The sequence below is a fragment of the Balaenoptera physalus genome (genome assembly GCF_965194825.1).
Source record: "Balaenoptera physalus genome assembly, chromosome: 2".
Lineage (NCBI taxonomy): Eukaryota > Metazoa > Chordata > Mammalia > Artiodactyla > Balaenopteridae > Balaenoptera > Balaenoptera physalus.
In genome coordinates, this window is record NC_138883.1 from 177,936,722 (window position 1) to 177,956,442 (window position 19,721).

The 19,721-nt window shown below is 46.6% G+C and overlaps 1 protein-coding gene and 1 long non-coding RNA gene across 5 annotated transcripts in view; one reads left to right on the plus strand and one right to left on the minus strand.

Moving 5' to 3' along the window:
- JCAD (junctional cadherin 5 associated) overlaps positions 1–3,640 on the minus strand; it is a 37,781-nt gene extending 34,141 nt beyond the window's left edge. For 2 of the 4 annotated variants that reach the window (XM_082449511.1, XM_082449510.1), the window contains exon 1: positions 3,490–3,640. In XM_082449511.1, coding sequence (XP_082305637.1) covers positions 3,490–3,593 — 104 coding nt within the window. In that variant the 5' untranslated portion in view covers positions 3,594–3,640. Of the gene's footprint in view, positions 1–2,384; positions 3,041–3,489 lie in introns of those variants that run through there. The other 2 variants (XM_082449514.1, XM_082449512.1) reach the window with 2 other exon arrangements.
- LOC309654921 overlaps positions 1–19,721 on the plus strand; it is a 307,887-nt gene that overhangs the window by 34,651 nt on the left and 253,515 nt on the right. The window lies entirely within an intron of this gene.

Sequence of the window (19,721 nt, forward strand, 5' to 3'; positions counted from 1 at the left end):
CTTCTTTGTCTCTTCATCCACAACTTGTATGAACACACATACCTACACATTCACACACACACACACACACACACACACACACACTCACACTCTCCCATTGTCTTCTCTTTCAACTCTAAATTCTGTCACACAATTATTGCTTTGGAGACCTCACCCATTTGTAAGAGACCCTGAGTACCTCATTAACATTTCCAAAAGATTAGCAATCATTAAGAAAAGGACTGAAATTGGATAAGATTTTTTAAACTTCTGGAATTGTTGACTATTTGCAAAAACAACTGTAAAACTTATAATAGGTTAGAATTAAATTCCACTATCATCATAGACATCAAACTCCACATATAAAGATTCCTAAAGTAGTCTATTAAACGTATAACACACTCGTTTTGTTTTGAATAAAAGAGCCAACATTTTAACATTTAAAAATGTTACAGTTTAAATTATTTCATATAATTCTTACATTATTTGTTTTCTAATTACTAAAGTCATATAATGTTATTCTAGAAATAAACACTGAAAAATTCAGCGTTTAAGTAAAAAGTAAAAGTTCCCCCAAACCCCACTGTGTCAAGAGATAACCATCTGGTTTCTATTTCTCCAATTAGTCTTCCTATACATACAGTTGCTTTCTCTCCCTTTTCTTTCCCTCTTTGAAATATGTATCTTGGTGTCTCTTTATAATAGTATCTAAATTCTTAGACTTACATACAGAAGAAACAAGCTGAATGAGAAAGCTCTAGAGAGATAACCAAAAAGCAGCAAACTACAAGGGCATTTAGTGGTCTGATAATAAGGCTCTGTCGGTTGGGCCAGGCTGTTCCCAACTATCTATATATTACCTTTAGAAAGTTTCTGGAAAATATATTTAGTTAAGAAAGTTAAGGTAATAAGCCAAACTAAACAAAATATCACAAATTCAAAACAAGATCATTGAGGTTTTAGCATCTGGACGGTTCCTGTATTTTTCAATAACATGTAAGGTTTAAAGACTATATCAAAGTATTGGAGACTGTTCTAGCCCCTCTGGGCTGCTGGCTTTAGCAAGTGAGTGCCCCTTTAGTGAGTGCTGCATTCCTTAAGTCAGCCCGCCCCCCGAAACAAAGCACAATAGCAAGGTTTCAACGACTGAGATAACACTTCCCATCCAAAAGGTGAACAACAACATCTGCTGAAAAACCAAATAAACTGCAGTAATGGGTTCAGCCACCGGCCTAGAGGATTTCAGAGACGTAGTCCTTGCTTCTCAAAATAAAAACCACAACAGAACAATTGTTTCAATCCAACGCTCTGCGTTCTAAACTCTCTTTAGATTCATTAGCGAGAAGACCGGCCAAGCTCATTAACAGAGAAACGCTGGACTCGGAACAGCCCGGCCCGTGTTTGCTGTGTTCTCCCATGGACACTGAGAACCCGCTGGGGCTGCGGACTGCCGGGCTTTCTTTACTCACAGCATTTCTAAGATTTATTTTTGAACTGCATTTTAAAGATTAGACTCCAAGGATCTTTTCAAAGGTTTTTTTGTTTTGTTTTGTTTTGTTTTTACTGAAAAATTGGTCCTTATTTATTCTCCTTGTGTACCTCCAGTCGCCAGTTACCTTTTATAGCTAACATTTTACGGCCCAATGTCTCTGGAATCTGTGACTTACTCAGATGCGTTACTGGATAACTCTGATTAGCCTGTCAAACCCTCCAGAGCATGTGGACACTCGGGCATTTTAAGTTACGTTCCAAGGAGGTGGAAAGACAAAAATTCTTCTTTTTTTTTTTTTTTCCTTTCTGACACGGGATTCCTCCACCCACCCAATCCCCCTAAATCTCCTGGGCCTGCCAAAGGCCTGACCTTCCCATCTCTGCAACAGCGGGTGAAGTTTGGAGGGAGGAAGGCCCAGCAGATGAAGGCCTCTGTTCAACAAATATTTGCTCACCCCTCTAGCGGGAGGGATACCGTTTGCTGCACGCTGCCTGCCCTGAGTAACACTTGGAGCCCTTCAGGAAGCTTGTTCAGCTGGTGGCCAATAATTAGACACCTACTATCAAGGTAAATATAAAGTCCAAACCCACAGAGCATTACGGAAAACCGAACGAATTTACCAAACTCCCCCCTTCACACGAAAACCAACATGAGTTCCCCGAAACAGAATCTGCGTGAAACTTCCAAAAAAACTTACACTCGCCTGCCTTGCTGGACGGTCTTAAGCCATTCATCTTAAATTCTAAAACTACCTGACATAAGGCAACGTTTCCCTTAAGTTTTGCCCACTCAGACTACTGAGTCTGCGATTTTCGCCCAAGCGTTTCTGGCCGCCTGAATCCCGGTCCCACTCCCACTCCCAAGAATCCCCTCCCGTCGTCCAACCCGCATCTCAGATCCCCGGGATACACACTTGCGAAACTGAAAAGACGAAAGGAAGACCTCCGAGTTGTGTGGTCCGCGCGGCTCCGCTCTCTCCCCAGGACAGGCCAGGCGTCTAGAGCCGGGGCGGGGGACGCAGCAGGGGGTGGCCAGGGGCGGCAGGGGACGGGCGGGGGTAGGAGTCCGCCTAAGCTAGCTCCCCGAAGCCTTCTGCCCCCGGAGAGCGCGTACGAGCGAGGGCTGGGGCGCGGCCAGGTTGCGCGGGCGTCAAGTTCCCGTTTCCATTTTTTCCTTCGGTAGTGAAATCACAGCTGCTTTTCCAAACCCCTAGGAGAATCCCAGGCGCTCGGCTGCTCTGGCCCGTTTCGGGGGCGAGAGCTGCGCCCTGAGCCGTAGGTCGGGCGTGCAGGAAAGCCCTGGCCCTCGGGGGCGAGCCGCTGGCGACCGCGGGTGCGGGGCGCGGAGGGCGCGCGCGGAGACCCGGGCCCGGCGGGCGGGCGCGCTGCAGACCGCACAGGGGGCTGGTCGGCCAGACGCACGGCGCTCTCGGGCGGGGCCCTGCCCTTCTCCCCCCCGGTTTCCCTTTCCCTCCTCCGCTTCACCGCCCGCAGCCGGGGGCCGAGCCGCCGCGGGCACTGGCGGAGATCTGCGCCCTAATCCCGGCCCTGACCCCCCGGCGGCGGGCGCGCGCGGCCGGGCGGAGACGGCGCGGCGCGGGGGGGCCGTGGGAACCTGGACCTCGGGGACCCCACGCAGCGGCTGTCAGCTCAAAGGGTGGACACGCCCGCGAAGGCGCCGGACCCGGCAGCGACCCCCGCCCTCCGGGCCCCCCCCCCCGCGCCGAGGGGCGACACACGCGCCGACGCCAGCCGCGGCCCTCGGCGCCGGCCGGGCAGCGCGCGCCCGGGGCTGGGCACCTGAGGGCGGGGACTCGCGCTCCCAGCAGAGCGGCGCCCCCCGCCCGAGGCCGCGCGGCGGGCTGCGGCCATCCCCCCACGCTGGGGAGGGCGCCGACCCGAGCCGCGTCCGGGCTGGAGAAGTTGGGGGGCGAGCGCGGGAAGCTGGGGGCGAGGCGCCGTGGGAGCAGACCGGATGGGCGGTGGGAGTCAGGAGGGGCGAGGGACGCCGGGACTTACCGAGCGGCTCCCTCATGCTGCCCCGCGCCGCCGCCGCCGCCGCCGCTCCGGCCGGCCGGGGACCAGCGCGACCCGCCCCGCTCGCAGCCGCCGCGGCCGAGCATGCCCGGAGCCGCCGCCGCCCCGCCCACCCGGCCGCCCCGCCCACCCGGCCGCCGCGCTCCGCCCCCCCGCGCTCCGCCCCCCGCCCCGCCCCGCCCGCCAGGCGGCCTCCGGGCTCTGGTCTCCGGCCGGAGGGCGGCACCCGAGCGGCGGACGCAGAGCCGAGGGCGCAGGCCTCCTCCCGCCCCGCCGAAGCCACAGGTGAGCGGGCCACCCTTCCCTCTCTTTCCTGTCCCTTGGGTTTGGGCTGCTTCAACCCTGTGCGAATGTACACACACACACACACACACACACAAATACACAGAGCCACACAGAGATGCACACAGACATATTCACACACAGATGCACACAGACACACACACAGATGCACACAGGTGCACACATTTACGCTCATATACAGCCACACACAGATGCACACAGACACACTCATACACACACACTTTCACAAAAACGTGCACGCAGGAAAGGCGCGAAGAGCAGAAGACAGCTGACAACAGCTTAGTGCTTGGGATCGCCTTCTTTAAAAGCAGGCACCCGCGAGTCTTCGCTGGAGGCTGCAAGAGCCCTTACAGGTCAGCTGCTCCGTCCCGGCTCCTGTCTCTGACAGATGAGGAAGCTGAAGCCAGGAGGAGGTGGAGCTCAGCGGGATGAGCGTTCACCTGCTTCCAGGCCCTCCACCTCTCTCGAAGCAGTGATCAGGCTGTTGCCAGTTCTGTGGCGGCAGAAGTCCTTACACTTTGGAGGGCAGAGAAAAGACAAAGTGTTCAACTTTGCTGATGAGTCACAGAGAGGGAGAGGGTATTGGCGAAGTCAATTTCACTGAGGCAAAGATGGGTGGGCGGAGCAGCCCGGGATCCCTGCAGAACGAATTTTTAGAGAAACATTCAGCCCCGCTATGGATTTTGGGCTGTGCTCGTTGCCATCATACCAATAATATCTAAAGTCGTTTGTACTCTCACCGCGGGCAGCCCCAGTCTGAGCCCCTCAAATGCATTATTTTCTTTTAATCCTCACCATCGTCCTTTGAGATGGTGGGTCTCGGGGAGGCACCACAGTTAGCAAATCGCAGAATCTGGCCCAAGACTCTCATTCTGAACCCTAATCACAAGGAGTGTGCAGTCTTCGAGAGAAAAAAAAAAAAGCCAAACACACCAGTGCTGGGAAAGAAAGAGAATATGATCAAGGGCTGTGTCGTGCGCTATCCATAGTGCATCCGAGGAAACCAGGACTGGGAGATGGAAGCAGACTGCATGATCAGGAGCTCAAGGGGCAGACGGCTTGGGCCCTGATCTTGGGCGCTTCTGCCACTTTCTAGATGTGGGACTTCACTTCCGTGGGCCTCAATTTCTTGTCTGTTGAGATGGAGACAGCGGCAGTGCTCACCTCACAGGGAAGCCATGAGAGTTAAGTGAGATCATGCCTTTTCAGCGCTCAGCGTGCTGCTGGCACAAGGTAAGAATGCAGAAATGTTAGCTCCTCCCACTGACACCTGTCCTAATAGTGCTCTTTGGGAAGGCTTTGCGGGGAACACCCTGAAGGCCTGGTAGGTTGCACTTAGGCAAAGAGGAAGGCGATCATCTCCGGGCTGGGAAAATAAGATGAGAAAAAAGCAAAGAAAATAAAACGCAGAGGCTTTTCTGGGAAATCGCAGTTATATACAGCGGTGACATTACTTCTTGTTATAAAAGCATCTCTCAGGGATAGACGGCTTCAATGACACACCACTCCCGTTTGTCCTCAGTTTGTCAACACCATGAAATAACTTTTTTGGGGTGTGGAACATCTACACGTGCCCAGCAGTACACATTTGCACACACATGAAGCCAAATGTTCCCGCAAGATCATTTATCAACCAGCGCATTGAGATCAGGACACGGTTCCCCATAGAACAGCGTTATATTGTCGGGTTTCTGGGTCAACCCCACGGAAACTTCCTAACGTAGCTGAAATGCTGTGTAGTTGCAGCAGAAGACAACACTGAAGCAGTGGGAGAAACAAGCTCAACCAACCCACATAAAGCTGCTTCAGAAAGAAACGGTTGGAGCAGAAAGGTAGGGTAAAGGCAGCTTTCATTAGAGGGAGGTACCGAGACTGCGATATTGGAGATGCCGGAGAAGATGACTTCACGATTTCCAAGATTCCTGTGGTTTCCTGACACTGCCTGTTTATCATGACAACCTCGTTCAGAATGTTTGCCTTCCCTATTTCTTCAGCATGGATACATCACTGGCCCTGCTCTAATCACGGCCATGACTAAGGCCATTTCAGATGAACAAGCAGAATGAAAAAATGAGGATGGGGCAGGGGGAAGCAAGGAAGAAGGTGGGAGATTTTTCTGCAGATTTGGGGATACCGTTGTGAAGAGGGAGGAGGGCAAGATAGAAAAGGCACATGAGTATGAGGGGTGGGTGTCTGAATTATAAACAGAAGAAAACAGAGGTGAACGGGAGCATGGTGTTTCCCCAAATGAAGGTAAAGGTTGGGGAGGAAAATCTATTGTGCCCATTTCCCACACTGGTCACCAGTACATAGACCAGGGGTGGTGGACAGATGTGCGAACCAGCTGTGTATACATGTGCGTATATGTGGTCTTTTGCCTTTTATATATACACGCACGTATACGCGTATACGTATGTTTATTATTGTCTTTAGAAAAAAAAGGCAGGTCTCTGTAACTCAGAAAGCACCTGCATAGGTTTTATTTTGACCGCAAGGAGAACCCCTTTCCTTCCCCCCATCACCTCCCACTCTCAGTTTGGTGTAACTTCACTCCCTCTCTCTCATCTACTTGATTTTGGGAGATTTAAACACAGGAAAAAAAAAATCTATCTACTGCTTATGCAATTGTGAGAAAACAAAAAATGTGGTTTAAAGCAACCCTGAGCGGGACCCTGTGCCAGGATCCAGCCCCAGATGCCCGCGCGTCTCCGCCTCTCTCCGAGCCCTGGAGAAGGGATTTCACAGACTCAGGAAGGAACTGGATTATTGAGTCATCAGGGCAGATGTGCGATGACCAGAGAGAGAATGCTTAACGGCCTTCTTAAGGAAAAAAATAATAAAAAGGACAAAACCCTTGTTCCTTTGACTTGCTGCTTTTATAAAGACCTAGAAACCCGCCCCCACCCCCCGTACTTGCTTTAGGGCCTCGGTGATGACCTACCACAAGGTTTCTTTTAACTTACTATTTTTTGATGTTTTTCTCAGTCTGTAAAAACACTACCAGTTCTCATTTTCTAAAAAGATTAATGTTCTCGATAAGATCTTGAAGTCTCTCCTGTTGGCTTGTTCTAGAAAGTCAGACAATAATAGTTATACAAAAACTAGAAAGGGTTTTATAGCAACAGGTGCTAAGAAAACTTGTTTTTAGACCTCGACATACTTTCTATTAATTCAGATGCTATGCTGCATTATTAGTTTTAACCAAGATCTAGAAATCTGTTTTCCCAAGTGTACTCCCTGGACCACTGACTTCCGGATCAACCGGGGGGTTTGCCTGAAAGCCAGATCCCTGGGCCTCATTGGACGCAATCAGAATTTCCAGTTGCTACAGTTGAAAGCCTGGAACCTGTACTTTCAGTGAATGCCCAGATAATTCGCATAAACTGGAAAGTTTGAGAAGCAGGGAGAGAGCACGAGAAGCAGAACCAGTGCGTCGAGGGCCCAACGGAATGATTGGCACGTAATAAACACTCACAGAACAACAGCCATCGTCATCATTACGTGATGCTGGTGGACGCCCTGGGGGAGTAAAGTGCATTAGGCGTCTGTTAACTGCGGACTTAGAAGACTGGGCACCACCCCCAACAGAAATTCTACAACCCTGGGGATTGAGAGAAAGGATGACAAATGTGTTTCAGTCCTATACCTTCACTCTAAGGAGATTGGATCTGCATGGTTATTGCATGAGAAAAACCATTTTTCATTGTTTGCTCTTTGCCCACTTTCTCCTCCATCGGGCCACGCACTTGTGGGAAAGCCTCTCGGCCTCCCTCCCGAGCCCTGCCACCTGCCACTGGAGCAGAGGTGCAGTTCGTTCCAAGCATCCCCCTGCCTGCGGTCTACAAGTCTTTGCCAGATTCATAAGGAAAACCCAATTTTCCTGTCCTCCGGGGAATGACAGTGGCTGGCTTGGGAGCACCTGGGACACGGGAGATACAGATGTGGCTTTAGGAGGACAGTGACGTAGGCCAGTGCCTCAGTGTCCAGACACAGACACAGGCACAGGCACTCTGGCCTCCTCGCCCGACATCTCACACCAGCTGATCGAGAAGGAACCAAAACTGAGTATTTTCTTTAACCCTGTGTGACTTTTAATTTAAAAAATGGGAGGGACTTCCCCGGCAGTCCAGTGGTTTAGACTCTGTGCTTCCACTGCAAGGGGCACGGGTTTGATCCCTGGTCAGGGAACTAAGATCCCGTAAGCCGAGTGGCATGGCCAAAATAATAAAGTAAAAAAAAAAAAAAAAAAAAGGGAGATCCGTGAACAACTATGAAACAAGTTGGTTATCAACATTAATTGCAAAAAAAAAAAAAAAAAAAAAAGAAGCTTCCATCGGGGGAGAGAATAAGATATCACGCCTTTATTGAGTAGGTGATGGCTAGCATACGAAAAGGACACCAAGGTGGGGAGAGGCAAGACCTTCCTTTGGTTTCGTGTTCATTGTGTGCCAGGCACTTGGCTAGGCCTTGACTTAAGCTCTTCCATGGATTCATTACCAGGGTTGGATGATTTTGAAGGAGTGATTCAAGTCGAGTGCTGGAGAGACTATAAATCCCCCATATAAGAAAGCTTTCCACATCTTTGCTTGTTTGCCTTCCTAAAACTCCCACAGCATTTGGCTTAAGCTGCTAGGGTAGCGTTTATCATGATATACCTGGATTTGCTGTATCAGCCTACATATTTAGTTCAGCTACTGGATTCTGAGTTCCTGATGGAAAGGATTGGTTCATCCCTGTCCTAACTGTGTTTTCTTAGGTCCCATATTTATCTATTTGTCATCCATTAGTCACAGGGCCAAAGCAGTGGCCTCTGTTGTTTATAACTCTTCTGTGATCTGGAGTCCATACTGTAAACCACCTTCTTATCTAACCCTCACACGGCAAGCCAATGTTTTCCATGCCCTAAATCAACCCAGACAACAAGGACAGCCCTGAGGCCCCAGAGCCCACCAGAGTCATTCAAACCAGCCAGTCCCAAGCTGTTTCCCAGCCCCGCCTTGCCTTACCCACAGAGACCCCAGTAAAAGCTGTGGCCTCTGCTTTCCCGTCACTCCTTTCTGGACCCCGGCAGACACTGGTGCTTCCCCCCATGGCCCTGCATGGCGTGGCATGCCTCTCCTTTCTAGGGGATCTGTGAGGGACATTAAACTTTTCTGTCAAAGGCATTGACCTCTCTGAGTTGTCACTCACTCACCTTTATAAATTAAGACCTAAATCAATCCCTCTGTTTACCACACCCAGCACCATAGGGTTGAAGTGAATTGTTGAATATCTCTGAAGTGGAAAATGGCCACGTAAACTCACATTGTGCAAATCCTGAGTTATAAATCCTCACCATATGAACAGGGTAAAAGCAGTGAGCAGAGAGCTGAGGGTCACTGAAGGAAAAATGACCAACACTTTCAGAAAGTGCCTAGGTTTTCTCAAATTTTTGGTCTATTGGTTTTCAGTTTGTTTTGAGTTTTACTTCTGCTATTTCCATGTTCTGTCTTAAACCCAGCCTACCGTTCCTTTGTTTATTAGTCTCTTAAGTACTCAGGTGATTGATTGATCCACTATATCAATTGATACAGATATAGGTATATCACATTGCATGCTATTTGGTGTAATCCCACAAAAATTAAATTTTCTAAAAGCAAATAATGTAAAATATGCAAATAAGAGAGTCAAGGAGAATAATTAGTGGTTTGTAGGAAAACATCTAATAGACATGAAACATAAGTCTGAGAAAAGAAAATAAATCATTAGTGAAAGTCAGCTTTTCATCAGCAGTGGTTAAAAAATAACAAAAAAAGTCCAAACCCAGTGTCTCATTTGGCTGGGACGATTGTTAGTAAGCTCCTGGGTAACACCTTAACTCCTGCAATGTCTCTTTTGTCACCCACTGTCCCCTGGATAAATGGAAACTTAGTCCATTGTTCGGGGTCACCACTGATAAGTCACCCCCATCTCAGCATCTGCCTGGGCCAGAGCCTCTGTTCCCGCGTGGGAACCCACAGCAAACCTCCCTTGGAGAGGATGAATTGAGTGCAGTTTTCAAGTCAGCAGGGAGCTGTATGTACTTTCTAGTTTTCTCAAACTAGTGAATGCATTAATTCTTTGTCTCAATATTTTTACAGTCTTCGCTATAGTTCTTGATGCCTGGAATGTGTATTAGAACTTTTGCTGAAACCACCAAATACCTGAAGGTTACCATAACTAACTAGTCACAGATGTAGTATTAAATCCACCCCTATTTTTTTTCCTCTCTACACAGCATGCGCTGGAGCCATAATATTATACATTCTTGGAACAGATGCTATTCATAAGCAAAACTAATATCTTTTCCAGAGAACACTGCCTGATTTGTGGTCAGGGCCCACCTGCTTATCAGTGGGCAAATCTACATATGAGGTTATGATGGATTTTATATGTGGAAAGGTTAATTTAAAATGTAGAACATTTCCTAGTTACTAATTCTCTGCTGCTAACTCACAATAAATTGTTCCATTATAATTATTAATTTCTTTTTATTTTTACTTTCCCTGGCTTTCCTAATGAACTGTAGAATGAACAGGGCACCAGCACATGGAAACAGAGATGGTGACAGCATGAGGATATGAGGACTAAATATTCTAATGTTGAAGCAGTTGCTGGAGGGTAAATCTGACTTTCAGCCGTTTGATGTAAAATTTTAAGGTCTTTTTTTAAATTGAAATATAGTTGATTTACAATGTTGTGTTAGTTTCAGGTATACAGCACAGTTATTCAGTTATGTAATACATGTATATATATGTATATATATATATTCTTTTTCAGATTCTTTTCCATTATAGGTTATTATAAGACATTGAACATAGTTCCCTGTGCTATATACTAGGTCCTTGTTGTTTATCTATTTTATATATAGTAGTGTGTATATGTTAATCCTAAACTCTTAATTTATCCCCCCCGCTTTACCCTTTGATAACTGTAAGTTTGTTTTCTATGTCCGTGGGTCTATTTCTGTTTTGTAAATAAGTTCATTTGTATTGCTTTTGTTTTTTGTAAGAGTCCACATATAGGCGTTGTCATATGATATTTGCCTTTGTCTGGCTAACTTCACTTAGTCTGATAATCTCTAGATTTTAAGGTCTTAATACCTATGTTTAAGGGAATATATTTAAAAGTTAAAAGACAGATAGGTTTTCTTAGATGTAGGTTTGAAACTCTAATATAAAGACAATAAGAAAGAGCCCCACAGATGCCAGTACATCATTGCTTTGGGAAAACAAAATGCTCTCTTCTTTCTCATAAAGGTGTGTGACCAGAGGTTAGTATCATAAAAACTTACATGACATTTAAATTAAAGGCCATGAAACATCTTTAGTGCACAGTTAACTCCCACTGCTACTTAGTAAAGTATATTTATTGAACATTCCCATTTTCGAGGTTATGTGCTACACTTTGTATTCCATGCTATAGTAGACACTATTTTTACTAATATCTCAAAATAAGCACATGCTTCCTGCAGAACCTACACACACAAAGGCCTCCTTCATCACACCAGATTGTAAGCTTCTAAATGACAAGATACCCGATGACAACTACCATTCACAACAGAAACCATTAAGGCTGAAAATGTCACCATCTGATTTTATTAAAGTAATGGGCCGTTTGAAAAAAAAAGAAGTGGGTAGCTGTCATTGGCTAGGAATCCAGAGTTGGGGCTCAGAAATCTGCATTTTACATAAGTTCCTTGGTTCAAATGAGCAGCAAAGTTTAAGAGCCACGGTTTGCAACATATCCTGGTATTAACTTGCTACTGACAGGTCCTCTTAGTAATGCTTCTTCACTTGCCCTGTAGATCTCGTTACCTACAAAGCCACCGGCTGCCCAGTGTGGGGAGTGAATGCGTTCACAGTGACATGTGTCCCAATTCCCCTGCTTGTCAGGCGGTGACATAACCTGAGGGTTTGGGTTGGGTCTTCAGGCTGCCATTTATTGATTGTGTGTCTTTAGGGAAATCACTTTGTTCTCTGAGCCTCAGTTTCCTTACAGGATTACAAACTACATTGTGGTTACAAGGATCAAATGAGATCTTTTATGAAAGCATTCAGAACAGAGTCAACATTCTGTAAATGTTAGCTGTTATAAATGTTGAAGGCTGCGCCTTTCCTGGGGCTCACGTGAGAATGAGTGAGAGAGATGGAAACTCCTGGCCATGACACACTCTCAACAAGAGCTCCCAGTGTCTTCAAGTTCTGGGGACTAAATGTAACTGCTGAGCACAGCCCCTCATTTGTTGAGAACCGAGGGAGAAACTTCTTTCTCTTCAGGCAGACGTCATTTTAGTGCATTTTGCTTTAATGTGCTTCCCAGATATTGTGTTTTTTACAAATGGAAGGTTTGTGGCAACCCTGCGTTGAGCAAGTCTATCGGTGCCATTTTTCCAGCAGCATTTGCTGACTTCGTGTCTCTGTGTCACGTTTTGATAATTCTCACAATATTTCTAAATTTTTCATTATTGTGTTTATTATGGCGATCTGTGACCAGTGATCTTTGTCATTACAACTCACTGGAGGCTCAGATGATGGTTAGTATTTTTAATAATAAAATGTTTCATTAATGTATGTACTTTTTTTAGACATAATGCTATTGCACACTTAAGAGACGTGTAAACATGACTTATAGATGCGTTAGGAAACAAAAATATTTGTGTGACTTGCTTTGTTTCTATCTTCAGTTTACCGAGGTGGTCTGGAACTGAACCCACGAGATCTCTGAGTCCTGCCGGTATTCATTTGCTTGTGGTAGGAAAAACGTTACAGAGATATTAGGTGATTAACAGATTGTAGGGACTGTTCCACTTAGCCTCTTAATTGAAAGGCAAGACTGTGATTTCCTTCCTTCCTTCCTGCTCTGCAGACAAGAGAATGGTATCGCAAAGAGCATTGCATTTTTGAGTTAAAACAAAGGGTTAGAGCTTCTAAAGCTACTGAAATATCATAATGAATTTAGTTAAAAGACTGTGCAAGGCAGGATACTTAGAGCAACCTTGATTCTGCCAGGGATCCCAGATACCACAAGATCCCAAGAGAACGCTTTAATGAGAGGATTCTTACCTACTGTAAAATGTAAAGGAAGGCTCAGAGCTTACTCTGAGCATATGGCTCTGTGTGTGTGTGTGTGTGTGTGTGTGCGTGTGTTTGTGTGTGTGTGAGAGAGAGAGAAGAGGGCAGTAAAAGAACTAGCTTTCAGGATTTAGAAAAGTAGTTTTAACCCAATGACGACAGAATGGAGAAACGTGTTAGAAATCTCGACAGAAATACTGTGGACAAAATAGCTCTCTGAGTCTAAATCAAGTGTACTCTGAAGCATCCCTGATGGGGGTCCATTTGCATGACTCTTCTTTTGCATATTACCACATAGTGTACCTGTGGCTAGGACATTACTGCACTGACCTTTCACCCTTTCCTTCCAAATTCAGTGGGAGGGCACCAAGCAGGTAACTGGCCAAGATGAACATAATGTGACCATATTATAAACTCACTGAGGGAATTCCCGGGCTGTCCAGTGGTTAGGACTCCACTCTGTCACTGCCGAGGGCCCGGGTTCAATCCCTGGTCGGGGAACTAAGGTCCCAGAAGCCGCTCAGCGCGGCCCAAGAAAAGGGAAAGAAAAAACTCACTGAAAGTTTCGGCAATTTCAAGTTTAAGTCCTCTTTGTGTGTCTTGAGCCAGATTCTCTGGCCTGGACATTCAGAAGAGCCAGCCTGGCTATCTGGCCTGGCTTTTAAACGTTCCCAGGTGGATCGTGTCTCACGTCACGTGTGAGTGCGTCATAGCAGGGGTAGTGCTGATGGGCACAGCTCTGTCCACCCGGACACACAACGGCAGCGATTTCCGGAGAGCTGCAGCTGCCGTGATCCCCACAGGGGAGAGGAGTCCAGAAGGGCAGAAGGCGTGACAATCCTCGCAATCCTCAGAACGGGGTTGTGGTGGGAGGTGACAGGGCAGATGTTAGCTCTGTCAACGCCCCGGTCCCTGTCCTGTATCCATCCCGTCCCAACACACCACGCTTTCAATACCTGCTGAGTCTTAGGAGGCTGACTCCCTTTTTGCCATTTCCCACATCCAACGAATTTTTAAAGGCTTTACTTATTTTATTTAAATCTGGATTTCACAAGCAGGAAATCTCTATAGACTTCTAGGAGCCATCTTCTTCCTTGGGGCAAAAGGCCCTGGAATCCAGAGTGCACTGGGCCGGGATGGTCCTCCTCCCTGACGGAAATAAATGGGCTTTGGGGAAGGAGGATCCAGTGCGATCACAGTTCCCGCCGATACCAAGGAAAAGCCCACGAAACAGACTGTTACATCTGCTTTCAATCTGCTTTCAGTAGGATTCCTTAGGAACAATGTCCTCTCCTCATTAAACCCATTAGCCTGGTGACATTTCACACAGTTTTATCCCAGCTCCAGGGAATGGCCTCACTGATCTAATCTCCCTGTCAGCAGCAGTGACACTGGGTAATTGTTATATAATAAGTGACTAAGGAGAGAAGGTGCCCAAGGTTTGCTCTGACTTTGGTGGATTTCGAAGCAGAGCTGGACCCTTAACCCACTCTAGAAACTTACATTTATTCCAGAGAAAAATTCTTGCATCCAATGAAGCCAATGTCACGTCAGAAACGCCAAACGCCAAACACTGGCAGATGCCAACCTGCCAGAACCGTGCCATCAGATTATGCGGCAGCACAGTGGAAAAAGCCAGAGCGAGTGGGAAGGGAAAAGTGCACTCGAAATGAGGGCAGTTTGTCTTTGTTTTGCTAGTATCTGCTAAAGGGGGAAGACATCCCTTGGAAGAATTAGAGGAGAAAGCAAAGAGCTGTCACGCCTCCGTTTGCCCAGCCTGCCTCTCCTGCATCCTCATTTCATGAGAACACGCACTTCCCAGAGCTGTCATTTGTTCTGAATCTTCTCCACTGAGATGACAATTGGAGTTAGCCTGATGCTTCCTGGGGCAGACGTGTTTTCACTTCTAATTTAGCAATATGGTTCACCCAGGCACTTTCTGAGCATTGGGTACCCACCCAGAAATCTGACAGAGTGATTTCTTTCTAGAGTTCGCACGCCTGTGTTTGCATCTTATCAGAATAGCTACACCGCCCAGGCGGTCCTTGATGGCAGAAACCACAGCTGGGGCTGAGTTTCAAAGTCAGGTCCTCCAAGACTGTGGAGCTCACTCCGCCAGACAGAGAAGCAGGGCTGCCTGTTTCAGCAAGGGACAGCATCCCAGCACTGCCCGGTCATCCCTTCTCTAATTATGCAGCGGGACTGTGAAGGGCCATCTCTGCGGGGTTAGGACAACAGAGGGACACACGTGTAACCCTGGGGAGCGTGGCCTTGCTAATCATTAGTCTAAATTGAACACTGGTGTGATGGGACCGACAGGCGCCTGCCAGCCTCAACTTCCCAGGAATCAAAGTCAGCCTGAGAGCAAAGCCATCATGCTTGTCGAGGATGGAGGGAAACAAAAGATGCAGTATAAGCTGGCGAGACCAGCTGCGAAGGCTGAATTGCTCGGGCCCATGTTTTATTCATTTGAGAAGGGTTTCTCGGGGAGAGAAGAAGGGACATTCCCCAGCAGAACTCACTTGCCCAGAATGGCAGGCAGAAAAATGGACATGTATGTGATTGAATTTGGGAAAATGGAAGAAGACATTTGGAATTGCAGAATATTAACCACGCTGCTGCAAGGCACCTGGACTGGTCCAGCGCCACCTGCCTTCAGAGTGAGAGCTCCCGGTGTTCTCTGCAGCAAGGTGACACACAGGTGTGGGCAGAAAGCGGTACCTGGAACTGAGGTGTCTACACCCTTGGCAAGGAATTGAACAAAGAAATGTACTTTTCCATGCTTTTTTTTTTTTTTTTTTTTTTTTACCATTTTTAAGTATACAGTTCAGTGGCACTAAGTATCAATACATTCACCATGTTGTACAACCATCGCCACTATCCATTTCCAGAACTTTTTCATCAATGCTAATAGAAATTCTACCTATTAAACAGTAAACCCTCATTCCTCCTCCCTTCAGCCCCTGGTAACCTCTCTTCTATTTTCTGTCTATAAATTTCCCTATTCTACGTACCTCATAGAAGTGGAATCATATACTATTTCTCATTTTGTGTCTGGCTTATTTCACTTAGCAAAATGTCCTCAAGGTTCATCCATGTTGCAGCATGAGTCAGAATGTCCTTCCTTTCTGTGGCTGAATAATATTCCATTGTACGTATATATCACATCTTGTTTATCCATTTGTCTGTTGATCAGTGGATGCTTGTGTTGTCTCCACCTTTTGGCAATTGTGAATAATGCTGCTGTGAACATTGGTGAAGAAATATCTGTTTGAGACCCTGCTTTCAATTCTTTTGAGTATGTACCTAGGAGTGGAATTAAAGATCATACAGTAACTCTATGTTTAACTTTTTGAGGAACTGCCAAACTATTTTTTACACTACCTGCACCATTTTACTTCCCACTAGCAATAGATGATGGTTCTAATTTCTACACATCCTTGCCAACACTTGTTATTTTTTTTTTTATGATTGGTCTTTTTTAAAAATAAATTTTATTTATTTATTTATTTATTTATTTATTTATTTATTTATGGCTGTGTTGGGTCTTTGTTGCTGCGCGCGGGCTTTCTTTAGTTGAGGCAAGCAGGGCCTACTCTTCGTTGCGGTGCGCGGGCTTCTCATTGCCACGGCCCCTCTTGTTGCGGAGCACAGGCTCTAGGTGTGCAGGCTTCAGTAGTTGTGACACACAGTCTCAGTAGTTGTGGCTCGTGGGCTCTAGAGCGCAGGCTCAGTAGTTGTGGTGCACGGGCTTAGTTGCTCTGTGGCATGTGAATTTTTCCCGGACCAGGGCTCGAACCCGTGTCCCCTGCATTGGCAGGCGGATTCTTGACCACTGTGCCACCAGGGAAGCCCATGTAATTTTTTATTTTCTTTTTAAAAAATAACCATCCTAATGGGGGTGTGATGTGGTATCTCATTGTGGTTTTGATTTGCATTCCATGTTCTTAATAATTTAGTCACTAAGGACAGGTATGGCTTACCCTTTGAAATTCCAGTAGCTCACCCTGGTCAACCAAACAGGGTGTGTATGAAGCCTATTTCCTGACAAGTCTCAGAGCTGCTCTGGAGGGGTTTCACCTTGTAACCCTCACAACCGCATAGCACACAGAGACTGATGGCAATTGTAGGAAGGCAGACAGGATCAGGAAAGGCACTCTGTGCTCCTGGGCCAGATGGCGGCCTTTCTCTTTCTTTCTTTTTCTTCTTTCCTTCCTTTCTTTCTTTCTTTTCCTTTCTTTCTTTCTTTTCTTTCTTTCTTTTTCTTTCTTTCTCTCTCTCTTTCTTTCTTTTTCTTTCTTTCTTCCTCCCTCCCTCCCTCCCTTCCTTCCTTCTTTCTCTCTCTCTTTCTTCCTTCCCTCCCTCCCTCCTTCCCTCTCTTCCTTCCTTCCTTCCTTTCCTTCCTCCCTCCCTCCCTCCCTTCCTTTCTTCCTTCCTTCCTTCCTCCCTTTTCCTTTTAATGTAGCAGCATCAGAGATCTGCCATTTAGTGCAAACCAGGCGCTTCGCCCATCAAGCCTGTGAAGATGGTTGAAATAGCTGCTCTAATGGCTGACAGGCTAGACAGTGGTGAGCAGTGCAAGGCTTGCTCTGTTGGAGGGAAGAGCCGATTACTCTAATGCAACAGCAAGATCCGTAAATTATACCTGTGATGATTGGAAAGAGCTGGATCTGGAAGAATCAATCAGAGAAATCTCTTCTCTAGTGATTGGCTGACGGCAGCAGCCCCTTTTATACTACTTCTTGGAAAGTCCACAAGACAATAATGCATCGCTCTTCAGAATTAGAGGTATTGGAGCTGCCCCAGGCATTTCTCCTTGGTGACACTTAGGAGGATGGTGCCGCTGGAATAGGGATGTTGGCGGCATTCAGGAGGGAAGGGGTGCAGACAGTATTCTTAAACACACCTTGGTAATGGATGGTCAGAGGCCATAGTCATCCTCTTTTGTGTGCCCTTGAAGCAGGAAAGTTTATTTGATGTTGTGGGGATGGCAGGAAGGGCTCCACAAATCTGGTTCTGGGCTCCAGTTGTCAGACACTGGTGAGGCTATTCCAGTCAACGCCAATGAAACTCACCTCCACTACTGTTGCTGTTCCAGGGATGTGACTTTGTTTGTTTGTAGGCCAAGAAGAGTAGTGATTATAGGAGCTTCTGGCCTATGGCAGCAGAGTGCAGAAAGGTACAATTGAACTTCTTAGTGATGGAGATATTACTACTCTAGATGGGCTTTTTGAGTTTCTAAGGAGCAAAATTTCGAAGAGGCAGAAATTGATTAGTGCGTTTAATCACCATTATCTCTGAGCAAAGCTTTTTTATTTTTTCCCCCACAAAACCTCTGCTAGGATTTCTGGCCATGGATTGGCTGACCTTGTGTCAGTTTCTTGACCAGGCTCCAATCAGCTGTGTCTGGGGGCCTGGGTCACATGACACACCACATGGCTGCTCCCATTCAGATACGGAAGGGCAGTGGGCAAGAGAGTTTCAGGAGTTGGGGACCTTGAATTGCATCTATGGTTGGTGGGTCTAATACATTCACACCTAAGTCTGCACTTACAGAAACCAGACACTAGTTTTTCACATTTCTCTCCCCTGCTTAGAACAGTTTCTGCAGATTATGAGAATAAGTTATAAAAAATATATAGCTCAAGTCTTACTTGCACAATTATTCCTATCATTATTCATCACTTATTTAATTTTTCAAACAACCCCTCCCTCCCAAAGAGAGAACAGGAATAAAAATGAATATTCATATAAATCTCTTGGCAGAAAAGAAAATCTGTAAGAGGGTTTCCTTAATGAGTTGTCTGAGTTGAGTAGTTTAGATGTTTTCCAGAGTAAGTCCAGATGGAATTAATTCTCCTACTGTCCAGTAGTTTGATTTAACAGTGATTGAGTGAAAGAAAAAATTCTTCTCCCCTTTTGGAATTCTCATCTTAGAAGAACCACCAAGTTCTGAAGCCTCACTTGTATCTTCCTTCTTCAAGATTCAGTTGTTTTTCCTTTGCCCCTCTTCTCTCCTCCCCACCTTCAAATAGCTACATTAATGGCACTCTCCTCTTGGTTCCTGGGGCTCACAGCTTTGAGTCAGCTTAGTCCTTCCCTTCTCTCCTCTCTTTCCCCAACAGTAAGTCATCAGTGAGTCCTGTCTTCATATCCTTCAACCTATCCCTTCCAATATATTCCTGCAAATTTGGCAAGTGTCCCGTCTGGGGCTCTGCCTTTGGTCTTCCTCTACTCCCTCAGACTTCCTACACAAAGCTTAAATCTCACTTGGATCACACCACTCCCCTCTTTGCAAACCTATGGTACAGCCTCTGTCAAATTCAAATGCTACTTTGCACACTTTCTACATGAAAGTTCCTAATCACGTGCTTCATGGATTGTCAACCTGTTACCGACCAGAGATCTTGGCCTCCTTAATCAACAGAAATTGATCAGAGGCCAGACAAGGAATTCAGGCAAGGCTTTATTGGGGCCCCTGCTGCCGCTGAGGGGAGCGAGATCAAGTAAGAGGTTCCCTTGCTCGCTCACTCCCCAAGGGAGGTGAGCTGCTTCCTTATATGAGGCAAGGTTAGGGGCGGGTCCAGGGGTTGGGTTGGAGACATGGCTTAGGTGGTTTGCCCACCCCTTTGGTGGTGTCGAGTGCAGGGGGCATGCACAGTACCCTGCTTCTGCTTCTGGCTCTTCAGAAATGGCATTTGGTCTTTTTGTGTCTTCTTGTCCATAATTTGCCCCAACTGTGCATGCATGCAGTTATTTTTAGTCCTTTAGAGTTCCTTTGTATTTGTTGCTCAAGGAGATGTTTGTCCAGATGCCAGC